This window comes from Myotis lucifugus, unplaced genomic scaffold, assembly GCF_000147115.1.
Source record: "Myotis lucifugus unplaced genomic scaffold, Myoluc2.0 scaffold_500, whole genome shotgun sequence".
Taxonomy (NCBI): domain Eukaryota; kingdom Metazoa; phylum Chordata; class Mammalia; order Chiroptera; family Vespertilionidae; genus Myotis; species Myotis lucifugus.
This window is the reverse complement of record NW_005871548.1, coordinates 295602-320368: the sequence shown is the minus strand read 5'-3', so window position 1 is coordinate 320368 and position 24767 is coordinate 295602. Positions and strand designations below refer to the sequence as shown.

At 39.9% G+C, this 24767-nt stretch overlaps 1 protein-coding gene across 1 annotated transcript; it reads left to right on the top strand.

Annotated features, from left to right (window-relative positions):
* Positions 1 to 2880: 2880 nt before the first annotated feature.
* Positions 2881 to 23707, top strand: AIDA (axin interactor, dorsalization associated). Its single transcript, XM_006103703.2, has 11 exons — positions 2881 to 2906; positions 6191 to 6260; positions 11603 to 11656; positions 12100 to 12154; positions 15453 to 15539; positions 16216 to 16279; positions 16436 to 16542; positions 17421 to 17543; positions 19512 to 19634; positions 21510 to 21627; positions 21754 to 23707. Exons 1-11 carry the CDS (start codon positions 2896 to 2898, stop codon positions 21848 to 21850), a joined length of 909 nt encoding a protein of 302 aa, XP_006103765.2. The 5' UTR covers positions 2881 to 2895; the 3' UTR covers positions 21851 to 23707.
* Positions 23708 to 24767: the final 1060 nt, after the last annotated feature.

Below are 24767 nucleotides of genomic sequence, written 5' to 3'. Positions count from 1 at the left end.
CCCCCCCCCCCCCCCCCCCCTTTCCCCCCGGGTGCAGGAACTTGGAAGAGGACTAACTGGTGGCGATTGAAGAGGAGAAGTTCGGGGGGGGGGGGCGCCCCCGGGAAAGCGGCGAGGCCAGAGGTGCCTCCCCGGCCCCCACCAGGGTGTTCCCCCCTCGCGCGCCCCTTCTCCGCCCATCGTTCTGCGGAGCCCTGTTTTCCCCGTCCACCTCGGTTCCGTTTCGGTTTCTGGGACTGTTATATGCTCAGCAGCGTGTGGGTCCCACCCACCCACCCCCTCGCGCGGGTGCTTTGGGTGGAGCCCGCGCAGGATGTGAACAGAAAAGAGAGCAAAAATGTGAATTAATAGACCACGCACGGGAGCCGCCGCTCCCTCGCGGGCCCCTCCTCCTTTTCCTGTGTGTAATGTATAGCCGCCGGGTGCGTGTGTGGACCAGTTTCTTTGATTTCTTTCCCTTTCTAGTTTCCCCCCTTCCCCCCCAAAAAAGTAAGAGTTTTTTATTTTTTTTATTACAAGATTTACGTACATATAAAACTTTGATTAGATTCTTACACATTTCCCTGGAAATAACTGGCTGCTAAAATGCCATTGCAAACGGTTGCCATTAAGTCACTTCTTGGGTTAAAGCAAGTTATTGTTTTGAGGCTGCAGGGAATATGAAAAACCATGTGTGTGTAAAATCCCCCCCCCCCCCCCCAGTCTTCTGGGAAGGATATACAGTTGGTACTTGGAGGAGCTAAATTCTTTGTCCTTTCTCTAAATAGTTATTTGTGTTTTTATGTGACCATGCAGTGGGACGTGTAGATGTTCTTCTACCCCAGTGGTCGGCAAACTCATTAGTCAACAACCAAATATCAACAGTACAACGATTGAAATTTCTTTTGAGAGCCAAATTTGTTAAACTTAAACTATATAGGTAGGTACATTGTTATGAACTTAATTAGGGGACTCCTAAGCTGGCCTTTGCTAAAAACATCCTCAATCTGATTGAGGTACATTCGCTGAGGTCGACCCCTTCCAACTCCCCATCCACACTCGTCTTGTATACTTGTTTCGTCTACCTCCTTTCTGAAAACTGACTTCTGCTCATGGGCCACGAAGTTTGAATAGCACTGTACGTGTGCCTGCACGTGGTATTTTGTGGAAGAGCCACACTCAAGGGGCCAAAGAGCCGCATGTGGCTCTCGAGCCGCGGTTTGCCGACCACTGTCCTACCCCATCTTACTGACTTTGAATTGCCTGTAGTTGCAAAAGGCCCAGAAAACAGCCCTGCTCTGGGCGGTTCTGCCATGCATATCATTGGATTTGCACTTTCACTTGATATCACTTGCTCTTGCAACTACTCGGTGAGCGTATTATTCTCATTTTACAAAAAGAGGAAACAGAAGCTGGCGTTAAGCAGACTACCCAGGGTCACAATACTGTACCGCTGAAATCTGAGGTTTTGCAAAAATTCCCAATCCCGTCTGCTCTGCTCCATAGTATTTAAGACACTTTGTCTGAGATGTGTCGTGCGTGTAACTTGGGAAATGAGATTTTCTTCATTACCAAAGAACATGCCCTTCCATACTCTCGCCGGTTAGGCAGTGAGCACCGATGTGGGTCCTCATGCTGAGTGTTGGCCAGGATTGCGGACCCTGAAGTGGAAAGCTGCCTCTCGCTGTGAGGTGGTGGGACCCCACAGCTGTTGGCATTTAGCAGCGGAGCTCACAGTGGAGCGTGGAGAGTACCATGTCCAATTGAACTTACAAAGGAAAGTTGGGTATGCAAGCTGTTAGCTAGCCCTGAGGAACAGGCACATCCAAATCTGTTGTTGGACCTCCGTACCAACGTTTTAACTTCATCATTCAGAACAGTTCTCATTTTAAAAACTGCCAGTGTGATGATTGGTTTCAATTTTGTAGATGTGTAAAAACGAGGCTACGTATAAAATGAGGTTGAAATGGTCAAAGCAGCGCAATTTACAATAGCTGAGATCTGGAAACAGCCCAAGTGCCCATCAGGAGACGAGTGGATAGAAAAGCTGTGGGACATTGACCCCATGGAATACTATGCAGCCGTGAAAAAAGAAGGATCTCTTACCCTTTGAGACAGCATGGAGGGACCTGGAGAGCATCATGCTAAGTGACATACACCAGTCAGAGAAAGACAAGTGTCACATGATCTCATTCATTTGAACAAAATAGATCCAGAGACAGAAGCATGGACCAAACTCCGGAATCTCAGAGGAAAGGCGGGGGAGGGTGGATGGATGAGTGGGAAGAGATCAACCAAAGAACTTGTATGCATATATGCATAACCCATGGACACAGACCGTAGGGTGGTGAAGGCCTAGGGTGGGGGAGGCTAGAAGGGGTCAATGGGAAGAAAAGGAGGTCTATGGAATACTGTCAACAATAAAGATTTTAAAAAGTCAATCAGGAAAAAAAATAAAATGAGGTTGAATTTAAAATTCATATATTCAAAAAGGAAGGCACATTGTCTTTTTTATTTTAATTATCTGTGAGGAAAGGCTGCAGAAAAGACCATTTGGGGACTACTAAATGATGTAAAAAAGAATTGACAGGCTGTAGTCACTGACCGGATATTGAGAGTGAAGAAGGAGGGAGAGTCTAGGATAATTGGCATTTCTCACGGGGTAGGCAGCAATGTCTTTATTTTTTTTATATTTTTAATATATTTTTATTGATTTCAGAGAGGAGGGGAGAGGGAGAGAGAGATAGAAACATCAATGCTGAAAGAGAATCATTAATCGGCGGCTTCCTGCACACCCTCCGCTGGGGATCGAGCCCACAACCCAGGCATATGCCCTTGACCGGAATCGAACCCGGGACCCCTCAGTGTGCAGGTCGATGCTCCATCCACTGAGCCAAACTGGCCAAGGCGGCAGCAATGTCTTTAAGGTCATGCTCCATACAGGAGTGAATTTATGGGAGGGGGGTGCTCAGGGAAAGGATGATCATGTTTAGTATTACCATAATGTGAGATACTGTAGCGTAAACAATTTCATCATTCAACAATTGAGAGCTAGGGGAATAAAGACCAGTATGATTTGATTTCCACCATCAAATTGACTAATTGGAGGATTTCAGAGTGAATTGGGTATTGCTATTACAGAAGCATGAAAAGTGCTACCACATTGCTCGCTGTTTCCTGAAGATTCTGGTTTACGGCTTTTGTACTTTTTTCTGGAACACTTTTTCTGTCCACCCCCACCCCCTCTACTCAGTCTTGAACATTCTACCCCACCAATCCTACTTAAATGTTTCCATTGCAATTGGCACCATCTAAAATATATTATACTTTATATATTTGTTTGGTGTAGTCCCTCTCCCCACCTGAATGTAAGCTCTTTGAGGGCAGGATATCCAAGCTATACGAGTGTCCAGAGTAGTGCTAGGCTATCACAAATAATTGCTTAGGCAGATATTAGATAATTTTCGTATTCTGTTGAATGGATGGATTTAGTAGTATGCTGTGGGAACATTGGAGTTGATGCAAAAATACTGTTGGAAGATTTAAACAAATTATATGGCAAATCCCTAACTTAGGGTAGAGTGGAATAGAGTCTCTTGCTCAGAATCAGATATTTCACAAACCAAATCTGAGGTCTTAGCCTCGCACGTGGATGCTCAGTAAAATATTTGTTAAAGTGAATGGGTGAGTTTGAAGACTGAATAATACCTGTTGTTAATCACCTTTACTATTTCTTACATCAGTGCTACTCAGGTGTGGTCCACAGGTCGGTGCTGGTCTGCAATGAGATAAATAAAGGAATTGAGATTTAAGATTTAGAAACTATAGCAATTTAACATCTGCATGATCATTTTTATTTTATAGAAGTACTAGAGGCTCAGTGCACGAAATTTGTGCACTGGTAGGATCCCTAGCTGCTGCTGCTGCTGGCCGGGGCCTCCCTCCCTTCCCCCGGCCGGCCCTGCCCCCTGGTTGAACTCCCGGTTGAGGGGACAATTTGCATACTACGCTTTTATTGCATAGGATTAGTCTGGAACAGATTTGGGAGAAAGAACGGGTCCTTCACTATAGACAGTTTGAGAAGCACTGATTTCTGTCACAGATTGCTGTCAGTCAACTACTTGTTCATGTGTTTAAAGTATAATTAAAACTCCCCTTTGAGAATAGTCCTGATTTATCTGTAGGAAGCATTGAAAGGTGAGTTTATTCTCTAGAGAAAAATATTTGATAGATTTCTCACCTCTACTAACAGAACGGCAACTCTTGCACCTTGCTTGTCTGATATCCAAAAGCATGTGGATTTTCCCTCAAGGGACACAATCATGTCTTACTTTGCCTTCAAATGGTACAATCATTTATGGATTTAGAAAATATATTTGCCTAGGTTTTTAAAAAGTTTAGAATAACTATTGAGGTTTAATTTCTATACCACGAGTTCACTCATTTTACATAAGCAATTCAATGAATTTTTAGTAAATTTACCAAGGTGGGTAACCATCACTACAATAAAGTTTATAACATCGTCATCACCCCGAAAAGACCCCTTGTGCCCATTTGCAGTCACTTTATATTCCTACCCAAACCCCAGGCAACTGCTCATCTATATTCTGTCTCTAAAGATTTGTCTTATCTGGACATTTCATGTAAATTGAGTCATGTGATATGTGATCTCTGTGGCTTCTTTGATTTAGCATAATGTTTTTGAGGTTCATCCATGTTGTGGCATGTATCACTACTTCATTCTTCTTAATGCCAAATAATATTCCATTGAATGGATATACTCTTTTTTGTTTACCCCATTCATCAATGGGTGGACATCTGGGGTATTTCCACTTTGGGGATGTTATGCATAATACTGATGCTGTAAGCATTCGTGTACAGGTTTTTTGTGTGAATATATGTTTTCAGTCTTTGGGAATATACCCAAGATTTTGAAATTGCTGGGTTACATGTAGCTCTGTGCTTAACTTTTTGAGGAATTACCAAAGTGATTTCTACAGTGACTGTACCATCCTACCAGCAATATATGAGGGTTCTAATTTCTCCACATCCTTGCCTACACTGTTATTTGTTTTCTCTCTTTTTAAAAATTATACCCATCCTCGTGGGTGTGATGTGGTATCTCATTATGGTTTTGATTTGTATTTCCCTAGTGACTAATGGTAAGATCGATATTCATGTGCTTATGGGTCATGTTTGTATCTTCTTTGGAGAAAAGTCTGTTCAAATTCTTTGCCCAATTTTTCAGTTGAGTTATTTGTCTTTTGATTCTTTAGTTGTTAAAAGTCAATCCTGTGTTTTTGCTGCCTCAGAAATCGCTTTGGATCTTCACTGTTGAGCTGTACTGGTAGCACAGCTCCATCCTTGAGAATTCACCCAAGGCCTAGCTGCTATTTTTAATTTTGATGATAATTGGGCAGACAATGATTTTCATGGCTGACTGGTGGAGTTTTCTTTATTTTCCATGAAAAATGTTTTCAAAAGTATCATTTGGTTGGGTATTACCACTTTGGCATGGCTGTAATGTGGACTCATCTTACCAGCAAATTTACAATAGACGGGTGAAGTGTCTCTGGTTGGTACTGTTATTGGTGCTCACTGGAAGTTTTAAGCAGAACCTGGACAACTGCTTATTGGCTTGTTACAGAAGAAATGTATGCATGCTAAAGAAAGTTAGATTAGATGCCACTTGAGATTCTTTCCAGCTCTAAGATTCTGTTTTTACTGTCTAGAGCTCAAATGTGTCCCAGTGAAATGCTCTGAAAAGTATATCGTATTTTCATCGTCATTGTATAAAGAGTTTGATTCGAAAGATAATGTAGATTTATACTTGGAAACCAGAACATAGATTATTGTACTTCACTGTCTGTTTTTTAAAATATTGAAATTGTGCCCTGGCCAGTGTGGCTTAATTGGTTGGGCAGCATCCCATGCACCAAATGGTTGCTGGTTCAATTCCTGGTTAGGGCACATGCCCCTGTTGCAGGCTCGAGCCCCAGTAGGGGGCATGCAGGAGGTAGCCAATTGATGTTTCACTCTCACATAAAGGTTTCTCTCTCTCCCCTTCCCTTCCTCTCTCTCTAAAAATGTATAAATAAGTAAATAAAATATTTTTAAGAATAAAAGATTGAAGTTGCTTCACGTTGTTGCACTTTTGAGATACTTTGCTTTCCTTCAATTCTAAAGAATATATATGTTTTTCTTCTTACAGATTAGCAAGACATCTACAAAAAGAGGCCCAAGCTCAACACAATAATTCTGAATTCACAGAAGAACAAAAGGTATCATAAAATAATTGCCAGATATGTCAGATTCCAAATGAACAGGGTTCCGTCTTTTGATTCCATTAGGCAAAAACAAAAAACAAAACTGTTATACAAAGAATGATACTGATTATGCTTTACTGAACATTGTGATCACGTAGAGATACCACGTGATTTGCCACTTAGTGAATTTCTTACTTCATGAATTTCTTTACTTAGCCATTTAGACTTTGTTTATCTTTAGTGGAGATCATCCACACATTGGTTGGGAGGGAAGTCCATAAACTGGAGTTTGATTATGAGTAATTGTATCTTATTTTTAACTGTGAGCTTTCTTAACTTCTCTACCTCCTTTCAAAACAAAACAGATACTCCCCCAAAAAAAGTCACCACTGAAAAAAATTAGTTCAATAGTTTCGGATAAGATTCTGTTGGCAAAATAAATGCATAAGATTGCAAAATGTTTCATTGGTGCTTTCTCCTTGAATTAAAATTTTAATGTGTCGTGTTAATTCCTTTTACTGTTAGAGATGATGAAAAATAGGATGCTTTAAGAAGCTTTACTTTAAAGAGTGAGATGAAATGGGAAGAAACAATTCCCATTTTTTCCTGGCTCAGCGTATCTAATGTAAAATCAAATTTTAATCTCATTGATAAAGAAAAAAAGAGTTGTGTCAGTGTTTTTTTTCATCTCTTAAGAAAACACATTGTGAAAACTATGGTGACTTAATTTGCTTGAATTCTTTTTGTGTGCAAAGAGTGGGAGTGGGAGTGATTTTTTTGGTAGACTTTTTAAGAAAGCTGAAACAAATTTATTTTGGTCCTTAGGCCTTGTTTTCATTTGAGTGTTATTTGTAGGAGTTTGGAAAGGAAAAAAACCCAAAGATTTTGATTAGCCATATTTCTTACACAAGATAGTATATTTGCATTTTTAAAATATTTAGGATCTACATTATCTAATGTACTTTTTTTGTGTTGAAAAAGAAAAAATACATTGCTACAATTTAAAAGTGTACTGTTCTCTTTTTCTTAATAATTATTGATACCCACAAAGATTTAGCATATTTAGGATTTGAGCCCTGGAAAATAATTACCATCAAGGAAATGATTGGTTTGCTTAAGGAAAGGAACAAAGACTATATGCTTTATCACCTCTATAGCATTTGTGAAAACTATTTAGGAATTGATTAGGAAGTGATCAGCTGGTTTCACAGTATTGAGAATTAAATGATCGCCATATTTTATTTTTATTTTCCCTTTTTTTAAATTGACTTTTAGAGAGAGAGAAAGGGAGAGGGAGGGAAAGAAACATTGATGTGAGAGCAAAACATCAATCCCCTGTCTCCTGTGCACTCCCTACTGTGGATCAAGCCCAAAACCCAGACATGTGCCCTGACCGGGAATTGAACTGACAACCTTTTAGTGCACAGGAAGCTTTCAAAAATATTTAATGAATAAATGCTTCATTATTAATCTTAGGTTATTGATATTTATTCATATATGATTATTATTTTAAGGTAAGAGAAATCCTAATTTTTGAGAGCATAACTTATATACATCTCTACAGTATTTATTTTAAGTCCAAAGCACTCTAAAACAGAACTACTGATCCCTCAAAACTTTACTAATTGGTGATAGAATATTCATAGGGATTTTCTAATCATAATATCCACAAAGACTTCCGGTGGAAAGTAAGAAAATTTGTGATTCTTATTTGATCCTCCCTCATGATTAGTTGACTTGGCTTTCTATTCCCAATAGTTTTGTCATAGTAACAACTGGGTTTAATAGCCAAAGAATCGCTGCCAAAAGCTTTCATTCCATTAAGTTCCCTACTTTGGTGTCGTAGATTTCCTCATGTAAGTTTCTGGGCAGAATAGAACATCATGTCTCATGATGCTTAGAAAGTCTTTTCCTGTTTTGAATCAAATTTGGTGATAATGAGAATTCTAGCACTAATGCTTGTATTATATTTTATAGGCATCCCCTTTCTACTGCCTCGCACCTCTCTTCCTTCTCAGCCTCCCTCTAGCTAGAGAATAGATGACTAGCTGTTTAAGTCTAAAAAATTAAATCTGGATTGAGACTATACTACTTCCACTATGTGTATTTTTAAAACCTATTTAAATTGACTACATTTTAGCAAAATTAATGTAGCTCTTTAATTGTCTAGTTTTTATTCCATCTTTTTCTTTGTAACTGCTCTTTTTGGAGTTGTCAATTTCCCTAGCAACAATCAACTAAAATAGCCAATATTCTGAAAATGAGGACATTACCATTTCTATATCATCTCAGGCATGAGCAATTAATTTGAATGAAGGCTGATAATTTAAATGTTTCTAAATTTAAACTTCACTTACCCTCAATGCACATTAGTTACTAGTCAGTACTTACTCTGGCACAAGTGGTCTGTGCTTGTCAGTCATTTTGTGTCCATTTGTTTCTAGGAAAGGTGAAACAATTACAGTAGCAAGCACTTGATTTTGACACCAATAAATCCAACATGTTTTAAAAGTCATTGTTACATCTGAAAATGATAGTGTTTCACTCGTTTTTTAATACTGATGTTGGGTGTGGTCCCTTAAAATAGTTATGAATAATGCCTATTGGTATTTTGCCATAGTTCAGTAGATTCCGGCTGAAAAGCTGTTGCTTCTGCTTAACTTGAAGAAATGTTCATTTTAAAATAGGTTTATTAGTGGACTCATAGTTGTTAAACTGCATTTTACTTTAAAAGTTAAAAGTATCAAATCAAATGGATTTTAGAGTAAAGAAGGAAAAGGAGTTAAGTAATATTTTTAAGACTTGCTCATTGATATATCTCACTTAATACAGACAAAACCCTTTTTAGAAGAACATTTTTGAAAGAACAGAAAGTATGGTCAAATGGTATTAAAATAAATGTATTGCTTTTTTATATTTTGTATAGAAAAAATTTGATGTGCAGGGCAACTTACTTAACCTCTGTTTAATTTTCACATCTATAAAATGACTGTCTCTAGCTGATAGAATTATAGTGAGGATTAAATGAATTAAAGCTTATAAATCACTTAGGAGAGCTTGCCAGTAAGTGCTCTATAATTGTTAGCCATTAATTACTGCTCCTATATTATTATATTTATATTTAACATTATTTATTAGTTTTGTCAGAGTTGAGTGGTATATTTGAATAACAATGATTAGATTTTATTTAGAAAAGACTCACTGATTTCTATCCAAAAGCTATTTGAGTCCTAACCGGTTTGGCTCATTGGATAGAGCGTCGACCTGCGGACTGAAAGGTCCCAGGTTCGATTCCCGTCAAGAGCATGTACCTTGGTTGCGGGCACATCCCCAGTAGGGGGTGTGCAGGAGGCAGCTGATCCATGTTTCTCTCTTATCGATGTTTCTAACTCTCTATCTCTCTCCCTTCCTCTCTGTAAAAATCAATAAAATATATTTAAAAATGTCTTTATTAAAAAAAAGCTTTTTGAGATGTTATATAAATCTGTCTTGAATCCTTTTGCGCTTAACATATTTAAATGGAATCTTTAAATGTAAATTTTCAGAATGAAATTGGGTATTTTCTAAACTCTTATGTTAGGATTAAAAGGAATGTTTAGATTGTGGAGGTAATTAAATATGGTTACTTGTGCATTAGCCAAGAGTCACATCTTGCTTGGTAGTGGTTTATTTTGTGAGTTGCTGTGCCAGCTTTTATTATTGATATAATAATTGCAATAATACACACTAACCTAAGCACCGGGGCCAGGATGATACTTGTCACTCCTCTTTGCTCCTCATTATCTTGCAGAGAAATCTGACAAAAGAGAAAACTGCCATATTCAACGAACATTTATACATTTAGAAAAACATGTCATTTGTTTGCAGAATAGTTCATTGTGAAGGCACTGTAAATATTGTACAAAGATACTTCACTTTTATGGTCTAGATTGATTTCTAATAAAAACTTAAGAATTGTCTTTTTTGGGAGAACTTGAAAGTATAGATGGGCATAATTTGGCTGCCTGCTCTTACAGATATTTCTTCTGTGGGTGTCCTCCTTTTCATAGCCACCCTAGTCATTCATGTTCTTGTTTATTACCATTTACTTGGATACTTGAAATAACCCGACTGATCTTACCTTTAGTCTTTTACCTTTTCTACTTCATCCTATGGATTCTGTTGTCACAACTTTCTTCTTAAAGGGCAAATCCGATTGTCATTCTGTGTTCAGAAACCTTCGGTGTAACTTACTGCTAAAGTAATGACAGATTCCTCAGCTAGTCATTGAAGGTCCCCTTCAGAATGACGCCCCCATCCCCAACACACACACACACACACACACACACACACATACACACACACACCCCACACTTCCATTTTTTTTTATTTTTTTTTATTTTTTTTATAAATATATTTTATTGATTTTTTAAAGAGAAGAAGGGAGAGAGATAGAGAGTTAGAAACATCGATGAGAGAGAAACATCAATCAGCCGCCTCCTGCACATCTCCCACCGGGGATGTGCCCGCAACCAAGGTACATGCCCTTGACCGGAATCGAACCTGGGACCTTTCAGTCTGCAGGCCGACGCTCTATCCACTGAGCCAAACCGGTTTCGGCACACTTCCATTTAGTTGGGGACAAATGAATCATGACAATCTAAGCTTTTTAGTTTTAAAAATCCTCCCAGTCACTGGAGCATGTGGTCTTGTCCCATTTCTTCAGAACATACAGTGGCTTACTCTGCTGAATCTTACAGAATCATGTGTCTCTTCTTTAGATCACAGTGATCCTGTACATGTCTTATCTTATACCATAGAAGCTGAGCTTATTAAGGTCAAGGACTATGCCCTGTCACTTAATATCCATTTTATAGCTCATATTATATAAAACAGACCTGACTGTGAAACTTGCCACCCTTCATCACAGGTATTAATTTTGCTTAGTAGTGCCTATGTATTTAATTATGTAAGTCATGATTGGACTTAGTCAAAATTAAATTATATCATGCTAACTTTCAGATACTTTTACTTTTAAATCTTTTAATGAATTTCAGGCTTTATGGAGAAAAAGAGAAGGCAGAGTTTGGAGGGAACAGGTTGGAGGTCCTTTTCATTGCCCTTTAAATCATTTCATAAAGCTGTCGTCAAAGTAAACTTAATTTAACATTGGTTGTGGCACATTAGGTCTCCCTCATCCCAGCCCTTTGCTGCCTGTTTCTCTTCTTTAGAATCTGCAAGATGCTAAAAAGAAAGAGAATTTAACTTATTTTTAGAAATTATACATCCCTTATCAATAAAAATTAACTGGTGATTTTGACAACTACTAGTTAATGGTTATAATATTTGGTATTTATAGCTTTTTCTTTTTTCTACAGAAAACCATAGGCAAAATTGCAACATGCTTGGAATTACGAAGTGCAGCTTTACAGGTAAATAGGTTTTTGCCCCTCTTTCTGATATAAGGAAACCACCAACTGTTAGGTCTGCAAAGTTAAGGAAAAGAAATTATTATGAACTATTCTAATGAAACATTAGGCATGCCTACTAAGAGCAATATTGTCTCAGGAGGGTTTTATAGCAATAGGAATTCATGAGTTAAGCTCATATGAAAATATTTAGTTCATTTTTTTATACACTAGAACTAAAAGATATAACTTTAATTTTTTTTTCTGTTATTATTAGTCTGAATGTTCCCAAAATACAACAACAAACAAAAATCCGCTTCAGACTTGTCATTTTCTACTTTGAAAGCAAGAAATAGATTCATTTATTTTGGCTACTTTGGGACTATTTAGTTCTTGCCACTTAAAAGACATCGGGTATAATGAAATCTTTATAATAAAAAGCTGTAATATGCATATTTTGAATTCAGTCCACACAGTCCCAAGAAGAATTTAAACTGGAGGACCTGAAGAAGCTAGAACCAAGTAAGTTTTTCAGTGATACTTGTTTCAAAAAATATCCATTAGATATATTAAGATTATTTAACACAGCCCTGACTGGTTTGGCTCAGTGGCTAGAGCGCCGGCCTGTGGACTGAAGGGTCCCAGGTTCGATTCCGGTCAGGGGCGTGTGCCTTGGTTGCGGGCACATCCCCAGTGCGGGGTGTACAGGAGGCCGCTGATCGATGTTTCTCTCTCATCCATGTTTCTAACTCTCTGTCCCTCTCCCTTCCTCTCTGTAAAAGATCAATAAAATATATATTTTTTAAAAAGATTATTTAGCATAAATGCTTAGTTGATTTATTTCTGTTAATATCTTGTCCTGTGTGATTTTTTATGCTTTTATAATTCTTATTGTATTTATAGTAATTTTTATTTGGTTTACCTTCATTTAGAACAGTGATGGCGAACCTTTTGAGCTCGGCGTGCCAGCATTTTGAAAAACCCTAACTTAACTCTGGTGCCGTGTCACATATAGAAATTTTTTGATATTTGCAACCCTTCCTCTGTAAAAAGTCAATAAAATATATTTTTAAAAAATAAATAAATGCCATTTAACAAAGAAAAATCAACCAAATCGGCCTGCGGACTGAAGGGTCCCGGGTTCGATTCCAGTCAAGGGCATGTACCTGGGTTGCAGGCACATCCCTAGTAATTGCCTCACCTATATGTTTTAGCCTTTATTTTGTTTTAATCACGGTAACAAGACTACAGTTACTTTGGTAAGCATTTGTAGTCATGCCTACTGGAGAATTTAAAATTATAGTCATTGGTGTCCATTTATACCATGACATCCAAAGCTACAGTCCAGCTGTTTGAGCTGCTCTAAAAAATATTTTTTTTTATTGTCCTCATTTTCTTTTCCTTCTTGAAAGCTCTTTTGAAGTAAACAATTTCTTCAAATGTTTTGGTGGTTAGGATGCTGCTAAATAAAGCTTTTTTTGCTGGTTCAAATGAATGGTCTCTTAGAGAAAATGTTTGCAGTCTAAGCAAAGGCACAAGTATTGAATACCACCATAGTCAATATTAGGGTGCTTTCATCACCCCAGAAAAAAATTTTGTACCCAGTAGCATCCACCCATTTCGCCCAACTCCCCAATTCCCAGCCACTAGTTTAATTTCTGTCTCTAGATTTGCCTGTGTGGATATTGCTTATAAGTGGAATCATATAATATATGGTCTTTAGTGACTGGCTATATATACTATTGTTTTAAGAAAAGCACATTGGTAGCTTTAATGGTTATTTAATGGTTATATAATGTTTCTAAAGAAAATTATAATCAATTTTTCAATGATAAGCATAATTAGGACTTTGGCTCCTTATTTAGTCACTATTTTCCATTACATTTTTGTTTGTTTGATGTTTTTTTCCCCCAGTTTGTTTCCAAATAAAACTTTAAAATCAAATAGATATGTAGGATGACTGTAAACTGTTTATCCTTAGGTCTTTATTATCTCTCCCTCTAAACATGTCCAATTATTTCTCCTATTGCCTGAAAGGATCTTTCATGGGTGACCATGGTTACCAGTGGTTAGAGTAGCAGCTACCTAATAGCATTCAGGTATATCCACTCAGTTGCAGTTTGCTAACTGACACGTGCCCATGACCTTACAGCTTATAAATGCCAGAACTGGGTTGTTTTTTTTTAATTTTGTTTAATCTTTATTGTTGAAAGTATTACAGAGGTCCCCTTTGTTTTTGTTTTTCCCCCATTCACCTGGTCCACCTCACACCCACCCCTCCCAAGCCTTCACCACACTATTCCAGAACTTGGTATTGACCAGGGTTCTAAGTGGCTCCAGAGTCTGTTTCCTCCACTGCACTCCATATTAATACCGGTAACGTTAGAATATCGACATCAATCCTAACTATCTCCAGTTCAAGCTCCTGAGAGCTTATTGACACACATATTAGAAGATTGGACTAAAATCTGCAGTAGTCTTCTATTCCTTGTACTTTTGTTTGCTTTTTTTTTTAAGATTAGGAATGGAAAGGAAAAATAGCGTTATTGGGATTCATTCTGTTATATTTTGAATTCATATAGTTCTTTTCATGTGGACTTCTCCCTCCTTGGTACTTACTAGCTTTTTAGATGACTTTAATTTGCTCTTGCCTCCTAAAAGAACATCAGTGTGCATATTGTATCTCAGTAGGATATGCTCTGTAATTTTGATTTGATTAAAGCTAGGTACTTGTGAGTTAATAATTGTATCAGAATCATTTCCTACAAGTTGGTGTTTGATACATTTTAAGTTAAGTGTACTTAGTCCAACTAGCCTCTGCCTCTTCTAAGACTGTAGGCGAAGGAAAATTAATGAATGACTATACCTTTCAATATGTGGACTTGGTTGCTTTATTTTGCTAATGTATTTTTCCTTCAGGTTTTGAAATCTCTCGATAATCCTGTCTGAAATATACTAAAACTAAGATCTTGAAAGTGCTAGTCATTTAATTTTCTTACGTTAATCCTTAGTAATATCAACATATCACATTTCAAATCTCTGCCACTTCCCTTTGTTTAACCAATTCAGCTGTACAGTCCGTTCTATTCCTTGAACAAGTCAGACTCGTTCCTGCCTCAGAGCCTTTGTTGTTGCTCTCGCCTGTTCTCTAATACCTGGAAAGCCCTTGTCTCAGAGCTGCTTAGAGACGGTTCCTCTCATTCACGTCTCCTAACAAGTCAGTTGGGAAAGGCCTACCTTGCCACCTTAGCTGACGTTCTCTCCTCCTCCACTTGCACGGGCTTCCTGTTTGCGGCCTTGATCACGCTAAGCGCAATCTTACGTTACCTTGTTAACCTCTTGGCTCATCTATTGTCTGCTTGTCCTCACTGTGGCCTATGATCCATATGTGAGGGCAAGAAACCTCTGTCTTCATCACTGCCATATCTCACACATCATGGGACATTGTGGACATTCAAGGCACATTTGTTGAGAAGAAGAGAGTGAGAGGAAGGATAAGGGTGAGAGTTGGAGGGAGGGAGAGAGAGAGAATGAGAATGAATGAGAACCTAGACACAAGTCTCAGATTTCTCTCTCACTGAAGGACTTAATAGGGGTGCTATATTATAAGAAGTCTGGTAAATACATCTCACTCCTGTTGAAGTCATATAATTGCAGTCTGTGCACTGGGATTTCCTTCTTTGAGATGACAGTACGCCATACCTATGTTAGCTTTAAGCTGCAGGACTCCAAAATTAGGCTGAATAAGATGAATGTAAAGTCCTGGGAACTTTTTGGATTGCCCAGTTAATGCCGTTACTTCACCTTCATATAATTGCAGGTAATTACTGGAAACCCATAAGGCTAGATATGAAGCACATACTTATAGCACCTCTCCAACGTAGGCAGAAGAGTAGAACTCCTCTCTGTAAGTTTACATGCCAGAATGTAATCATTGAGCACAGCCATAGTCCAGGAGGTGGTGCCATAGCGTGTGGTTTCAGACTTCCCTTGAGGATAAGTCATTCTTTATGTTTGTGTGCATGTATGTTATGTATATGTATGTATGTAATAACCTTTATCATAAATGATAATGTTTATGTGTATAATACATGTGTGTATACAGTAAACTTTATAAATGAACATTATAACCAGGTTTACCAAACTTTACCAGTTTCATGTAGTTGAGGGGAAATCTAATGACATAGACTAAGACATGTTCATCTACCTCTGATTGGTCATCTTTGATGTCAGTCTGAATGTCGTGCTCCAGGAAGGAGGCATTATTTGTCTGTTCCCATGTTTCACCTGGAACTTTGTGCACAGAACTATTTGGGGGTTTGTTTTCCATGAGGCTTGGAGGCGCTGGAACTTATCCTCTCCTTAGAGAGCTGACAGAGCTTTGAAATTATCAGTGGCTGGAGCATCCTACGGAGATTTCCATTTGCTAAGACCTCTAAGTCCACGGACAAATACACGATAAGATTGGCCATTTTCAAAAATTATTACTTTGCAGAGAAAATTGATTAAAAAACAGTCATTTGTGGTAAAATTTTAAATTTGATTCATAGAAGAATTCATGTTCCTTTCTCTTTTTGTTCTAGTCCTAAAGAATATTCTTACCTATAACAAAGAATTCCCATTTGACGTTCAGCCTGTCCCCTTAAGGTAAAGTAAATACGCACCCATATTTGTTTTCTTATTTTACACCTATTTGTGTCAACATTGTTTATCTCAGCATCTTACCTGGGAAGTGAGCAGCTGGGAGGCTTCCCTGGAATACTTGGTTTTGTACTCATTCTATGTCTGTCCTTTTGCATGTAGAAGAATTTTAGCACCTGGTGAAGAAGAGAACTTGGAATTTGAAGAAGATGAGGAAGAGGGTGGTGCTGGAGCAGGGTCTCCTGATTCCTTTCCTGCTAGAGTTCCCGGTGGGTATCTTTGTTTTAAAATAGTCATAACTAAAAAAAAAAAAAATGAAATAAAATAAAATAGTCATAACTTAATCCCAGGTCAGGGTGATTGGAACTGATTTTGGTTCTCGCTAGTGGGGAGGAAGACATCTCCAGAGCCCGTGTCAGTCTGAAGCAAACGTTTATGGCCATGTTATTGGCAGGAGCTATTTTGGAAGTGTGGTCTGAAAGTATCTTACTGTGTCGGGGTCCCAAGACCACCCTCAGGTTTGGTAATTCGCTAGGAGGACTCAGCATACAGTTGTACTCACAGCTGTAATGTATTGCAGTGAGAAAAATACAAGAACAGAACCAGCAAAGGGAAAAGGTATGCGAGCAAGTAGGGAAGCCAGGCGCGAGCTTCCGGGAGTCCTCCCTGTAGAGTCGAGTTGTGATTAACTCCCCCAGCGACAAATGGGGGCAGCACACGGAGATGTGTTTTGTCGGCCAGCACAGTGGGGACTCGGTGCCCGAGCTGGTACTGGGGCCGATCACATAGCCACCCTCTGCCGAGCACTGGCCGAAATCCCTCCTCCCAGAGGAAAGCAGGTACTCAGCAGAGACCGCCTTGTTTGCCCGGACAGCTTAGGCACAGTGGCTGTTCCTATCAGGGGCTGTGGGAACCCTCCCCAAATCCAAGTTCCTGACCTTGCAAGCAGGCCTTTCCCAGAGTAACAGTCTCGTTTAGCTCTGTTCACTCTTTCTGTGCACTGTCGTGGTACTTGTTTAATCAATCACATTGTGGTCATTACGCCTGGACCTGGGGGGTGGGGGTGGGTAGGAAAGCAAATGACGTAAAATATTGACTCTGGAATTACCAGTGGAGCTCATTTTTATTGCTGTTTCTCTGTTACCAGGTACTTTATTACCGAGGTTGCCGTCAGAACCAGGAATGACGTTACTAACGATCCGAATTGAGAAGATCGGTCTGAAAGATGCCGGGCAGTGCATTGACCCCTATATCACAGTCAGTGTAAAGGGTAAATAACTGTGCCTACATGTTTTCCCTCTGGTGACTTTTATAAAATGTTGTTTCTCATTGGGATAAGTGGGGGCGGCGGGACTCTCGTGTCTATGACAGCTCAGTTTTCATTCATTCTACAGTGAGGCCAGATCCCCGAGAAGAGGGCATCATTCCTTCTCCGAACATTTCTGAGAGATTTACTAAAAGCATTTTCCTATTATAACTTACACTCATGTTTGCTTTCGAGGTTTTTTTCCCTATGTCTTTTATTCTTAAAATTCCATCAAGGGTGCTGCCTAGACATATGCACTGTCTTCGTGGCAAAGACATCCTTCAGGAAACAGGTTTAAAAAATGTCCCCCACCTCCCAAGGGTGTGTGGTTCCCTTTGCACAGCCATGCTCTCTGGTCCCCTGGTGCCTCCATGCGAGGCCCTCTCGTTCCTGTCCAGGAGAGCCGAGCCCAGGTGGGCGAGAGTCAGGGCGTCGATGAATCATCCGTGGAGAAGGGAAATAGGACATATCCGTAAACATCCACACCCAGAACGCAGTCCCGGGGGACGCTAAAAAGTGGCGTGTTTCTTGTCCTGAACTATGTTACCAAGGTTATTAGACATGGTTAGTCTTAGAATTTGTTTTTTAACTATCCAATGATTGATGCCTTGAAAACAACTTTTTCTGTCTTTGGTTTAAGAGGGGAACCACAGCGGTTGAGTTCTTTTGTTGCATCGCCACGCATTTTATGCAGAACTTTATTGTAAAGCACTCTGTGGCCTTTTAAAAATAATGACTGAGTGATTGAGAATGAAGTTGTCATACAGTTATTCAGAAATGACAACACAGTTAATCCAACCCACAGTTAATCTGCAGTTTGAGGCAAATCAATGAAACAGATCTGGACTGCAATGAATTGGAGGGAGCTTTCACCAATGGCAGAAATAACTTCAGACCCATGTGGGTTCATTAGTACCAAATAAAAGAAAAAGGAACTCGGCCACGGAGGAAAATTGTGACTTGGAGAAACCATGATCCACAGCACTAGTGCGGTGCTGCCTTATCTCCTGATGTGTAGTTATCAAGTCCAAGGTCGACTGGAAAGCATTTGTGCCCGGCACTGTTCATAGGCCCTTAGCAAAGCTGCATATCTCATTTGGGAATATACACGGTAAAACACACAATGTCATGATACCGTGATAGCTATTATGCTACCTTTGCATCCACCTTGGACTGAAATATGTTTTTGTGTAAATATCTTTAGGAACTGAAATAATTAAATGTGCTAAATCGTTTTAAGTCCCTTAAGATGGGTCTGTGGAGTAAAACACGGAGGAGTCCTTACGCGAGTCCCCATTGAATTTGATTAAACTGGAAGATTCCCGGCTCCAGGAAATTAAAACCATGCTCCATACATAGTGCACCATCTGGCTGTTGTAAATCAGGTTATGTTACAGCAAATGGAACCAGAATGTATGTTATATACATGCAAAAGCATTCACGTATGGAGAGGTTTCATTGGCAGCTTTCATGTCTGATTGGTCCTCCGACTTGAATAGAACAGGGGAATTCTGCTAGAGGTCAGTTCACAGGCCCTCCCATGCCATGCACTTGATCAGGTGGGAAGTAGGGATATTATTCACATTCCAAAGTTATTACACACGGGAACATAATGGCCTGTTCCCTGGGGAAGACACAATGCTCCTTTACCTCTGAACTATAGGATCACATTGTGTGCTTTCCAAGCTTCCTTAGGTACCCAGTCATGGCAAGGCTTCCTCTGCTGGTCCCTGAGGTCCCCCCCTCGCTCCTCAGCTCCCTCCACATACCTCTGGAGACCACAGGTCTTCCTTCAGGTGGCCGCCCACACCAGGTGGGAGCTCCCGTTAGCTGGGGGTCTGCCGGCCTCTAGGAAACAGAATCCAGGGGGTTCCTGTGTGTTTGAGTCTGTGCATTTGAAGGCTGCTGAGCAGAAACTCTTTTCCTCTCTAGATCTGAACGGCATAGATTTAACTCCTGTGCAAGATACTCCTGTGGCTTCCCGAAAAGAAGATACATACGTTCACTTTAATGTGGACATTGAGCTCCAGAAGCATGTTGAAAAATTAACCAAAGGTGTGTAATCGTCAGTAACTGACCCCTTGTGCTCAGAGTTCTCCTCTTGTTCATGTGTGTGGGCCTGGTGGACCTAGCAGCGTTGGAAAAAGTAAATGTCACATCGTGTTTATGGAATTGAATGAGATACGTATTTATATTTAAATGTGGGGAATCTAGTTGTATAATAAATAACACATAATAAAGCAGTCTTCCATAGTAAAATCTTATCATCTTTAACAACAGAATAGAATGAAAGCTTTCTCATAGGAAGGGCTGCGGAAGCAGGGCTCCGTGAAGATTAAGGCTCTAGTAGCTGAAAGAAACACTTTTTCCAGTGGAATCTATTGGGCAGACAGACCCTGTCGTTTGCATTAGTTGGCAGGAGGATGGGAAAGGACACAAGCAAATGATTAAAAAGGTGAAGTCACATTTCCAAGTTGCACGGTTCTCGGGAGGAAACGTTTCTCTTGCCTTTGTCCACCGGATGCCAGTGTTCTCTGAATAGAAGACTTCGGAGCCCCTTTACCACCGGAGATTCAGTTGTGGTGTTTGCAATGTTCAAACCCCGGGGGCGGATCGCACAAAACACACATGTGCCGCCCTGACCGGCTTGGCTCAGTGGATAGAGCGTCGGCCTGCGGACTGAAAGATCCCAGGTTCGATTACGGTCAAGGGCATGTACCTGGGTTGCGGGCACATCCCCGGTGGGGAGTATGCAGGAGGCAGCTGATCGATGTTTCTCTCTCATTGATGTTTCTGACTCTCTATCCCTCTCCCTTCCTCTCTGTAAAAAATCAATAAAATATATTAAAAAATAAAAAAAGACACACATGTGCCTCTGGAACAGTTGCCACATCCCTAACACAGCGGTCGCCAACCTTTCACACCTCACTGACCACCAGTGGCTGGCGACCGCTGCTCTAAAAGATTTGATCTTTTCCTTCTCAAATCGGGTGCTGCTGTCCCTGTGTCCTAAAGGACGGTCCTGCCCGGCTGGTGTGGCTCAGTGGTTGATTGTCAACCTATGAACCCCAGGAGGTTGCAGTCAGGACATGGGTCCTGGTTGTGGGCTCCATCCCCACTGTGGGGCGATCTCCAGTGTGGGGCGTGCAGGAGGCAGCTGACCAATGATTCTCTCTCATCATTGATGATTTTGTCTCCCTTCCTCTCTGAAATCAATAAAAATATTTAAAAAAATAAAAGACTTGTCCTGCAGCGCTCCTGGTAGAGGGTGATTCTCTGAGTGTGAGCAGCTTCCTGGTGAGATGCAAATGCTTGGGCCCTCCAGAGTTTGAGAATCGCTGTGTTAGCAGCATAAGTAGGTAGGACGTGCTTAAGAAATAATGTCCAAGAAATGTCGGTGTGAAGTGTGCCTTCTGCAGGAAAATACAACAAAACTTTGTTTTCCATGGAACTCCATTGCTCTGAGAAATGTTTCTGATGTGGGGTGAGGGGGGGTGTTTCACGGGCTATTTGATTATGTTTGTTTTATTGGGCCGTGTTCTTGACGACTTGACTCGCAGGGTGTTAAAAATAGAACTGTATTCAGAAGTTGACTCCATTCATTTTTCCCAGCTTTGAATTCGTTATGTACAGTGACTCTAGTTTGAACTGATATTAATACTAATGAATATGCTGTACTTTCTTCACGTTTACCAGCATGTCAGCTCATCTTCCTAGGCTATTCTCATTTCACGGGTTGTTCTTCGATCAGTCTGGCTCAGAAGTTTTGCTAGAGTTTGGAGTGACAGCTACAGACATACCATCAGACCGTATAGCAAAGGTTACTTTATAAAATTATGCCAGTTGCTTGTTCATATGCTTCTGGTGATCAATGACAATGTATTGACGAGAATGGTGCTGTCCCTGGCTAATGCTTTTTCCATCCCTTAGGTGCAGCTATCTTCTTTGAATTCAAACACTACAAACCTAAAAAAAGGTTTACCAGTACCAAGTGTTTCGCCTTCATGGAGATGGATGAGATTAAACCTGGGCCCATTGTAATAGAACTGTAAGTGATGCGCGTATGAAATCAGTACTAATGGAATGGTGACTAGTATTTCTTCTTAGTATGTGACCTTGAAATAGATCGATTATCAAAGTATTTTAAACGGTGGTTTTTCTATTGTGGTTACAGATACAAGAAACCCACTGATTTTAAAAGAAAGAAATTGCAATTATTGACCAAGAAACCACTTTATCTTCATCTACATCAAACTTTGCACAAGGAATGACCCTGCCACAAGTAACCTGGAACTTCTGTGAATTTTACCACTCACTAGGACCATCGTAGCTCTGTAGAATCCTCTCCCTTCAGCAGGCAGGAAGCAGGCCGTGCCAGGCCAGCGGGCCAGAGGGAGCCCACTGCAAAGCTGCAGCACAGAACCCATGTCCAGCACGTCACTGACATGTAAGACTCCTTTGGATACAGGCTTATTGTAGGTTTTGAAACATGTTTTTACTTTTTTATTGAGTGTGCAGTTAAGATTCTCCTTTCTAATTGACCACTACTGCCCTGCTTCCTGGAACAACACTGTTGCGGGTAGGATGTGCTCATCTTCAAACTTACTACAGCAATAAGAATGTACTAGAGTTTACACGTCTATTCCCTTCTGCTCCACTGCGCTCTTTTGGTTTTTTGAATTCATGTCAAACTTTGGGCTGATGTGGGTAGGATAGTGTGGAACTGCTTTGGAGGGTTTGGACCAGTGATGCTGTCCCAGAAGTAAATTTCTAGGCTGCTGCTGGAAGGTGGCCTAAGTTCACCTGATCTCATCCTTCTCCTGCGTAGAGTGTGCCTTGGCCAGATCGGTACCCATGTGGGAGTGTTCCCAGGTAGTGGCTGTGATTTCCCCAGAGGACAAGATTGTTTCAGAAAGTGAGCATATTTTTAGTCGTGTTGATTTGCTCTTCTATATCACATTGTTATTCTTTCTGATAGTGATTCTAGGGTTAGCGCGGAACCATCTCAGAATAATTACCAATGTTTAGGTGGGTTAATAATGTCTTCTAAATCATGTAATCTAAACATAATTTGAGTCAGATGCTAACGAGATACTGCAGGAACAACTGCTGGTTTTCTGACAACTGATTGTGAAACCTGCATACCTCTTACAGCGACAAGTATGCAAAATTTAGAGATACTCTATTTTTTTTTTAATTTTTTTTTACATAGGTAGATAGGATTGCCATTTATTTCCTGTTTAGATATATCACCATTCATCCATATGGGAATATGCAGGTCATTAGCTTGTTATAATTTGACTATTTACATTATTTTTGACTTAATGGGGCATAAATAAAACTTTCATAGTATACACGAGGCGCCTGTTTGATACACAGAACATTAAATCGGGGTGGGCTTTCTGTGGGTGAGATGTAGAGCCCACATGTTTCATGTCACTACTTTCCATGACCAGTGCTGGCCCGCGGGGAATGTGGTGCAGTACTTGGCCTGTTTGTAAACTAGTGTAATAACCTGTCATACTGTCCAGTGGGTTTGCTTTTTAAAATAAGTAACCACAATTAAGTTGTCCCAGCCCTTGCACTTCAAGAGATTTAATCTTTCAGTTGTCCATTGGGTCAATTCTGTTTACTGAGATGGATGTTGGAAACTTAGGAGCCTGAAAGAATTCTCAGCCAGGTTTAGTCTGGTTTCTCATCTTGATTAGATTAATTTCAAAACGGTTCCGTCCACAGTAGCTGGAGGGGATGAGGAATTGCCTTAAATAACTTCGTTGTTCACTCAACTCTTGGACTGTGAGTTGTCAGCCCCCCAGACTGTAAGCTCCTCAGGGGGCAAGAACCACACTTCCTCCCCGTCATGTAAACTGAGGTAGGGGCAGCGCTCCGTACCCTGCTGGACTCAGGACCTTTTGTTTGATGTTGCTGACAAGACCTAAAAAATTCTCTCAAAAAACCTACTATTAAAATGTAGCAAAACCGACATATTGTTCTTTCTCTTTTCTCATAGACCGTAAGACATGTATATCAAAGTGTTAATTTATATGAAGCATCTGCTACTGTTCACGAAGTATGTTTTATATGAACTATACATGCCTTTCATCAGTATTAAAGAAGCTTAAATTGAACACTGTGTGAGTAGCTTAGCTTTAATTCAGAACTGAATGAAATAACAAAGCAAGTGATTGTCTTGAAGCAGTAGACACAGAATACTCCACATCCCACAGTAAATTATTTAAATTTACTTTCAAATGAAAAAAAAAATCAGCCATTGAACAATAACCACAACTGTAGAAATGCTTTCTGGCTGAAACATTGCTGCTTCATAAATGAGATGATTTTTAAAACCACGCCCAGACACACAATGACTGGAGATGGCTTCTGCAATAGATGTGGCTTTCGAGGTGGCCGAGTGTGACATAACTGAGGGATGGTCCCCTGCCCTTTCTGGATATTGGGAGCTTGTCTGGCTCCACTGCCAAAGTGATGCCACCAGAGGGCTGAGAGGTGGCGTCCTGGCGGGGTCAGAGGTGCTCAGGTCGGTGACACAGGCATTCTCTACAGCTTACTGACTTTCCAGGAAGATGAGGTAAATACCCCAAAAAGCTTTAGGGGCACAAAGACTCCAGCTTAGATTGATTTTAAAATAGGTTTAATTTACTTTTCCTACTTGTCTTCCTAGCTGGTATAATCTACATTTAAATGCTATTTAAAAATAGAAGTTATATTAACTTCATCATTATTTTATGTCCTAAAAGAGATTGAAATATTCTATTTGTGATTTACTCTTATTTTACATGGTTAAAAAAAATAACTTCTGCTATTAACTATGGAGTTCTTCTCAAATTTCTTCTATTCTTGATATTAAGTGGGAGGACCTGTTGATGGAATTCTTTTGCTGAAGATATGTTGCTTATGAATTTTGAAAGGGTTATCTTCTTTCAAAGGTGCTTATCTTTCTAAAGTGGTATATGTGTTAGTGGTTTAGTATGAAGGAAGATTTGGTTTCAGTGAGGCTTTTGCTTTCTGTAATCGGGTGTTCTTAGTGGAGTAAATGTCGTAACAATGACAGGCCCTGGTGTAGGTAATATATCATAGACCTTCAGAGAACTGGAGAGTATAGTCAAAAAGTTAACAGGGATATCAGCTTTTTATCATTTTGATTTAATCTAAATCTTAAACTTCTTA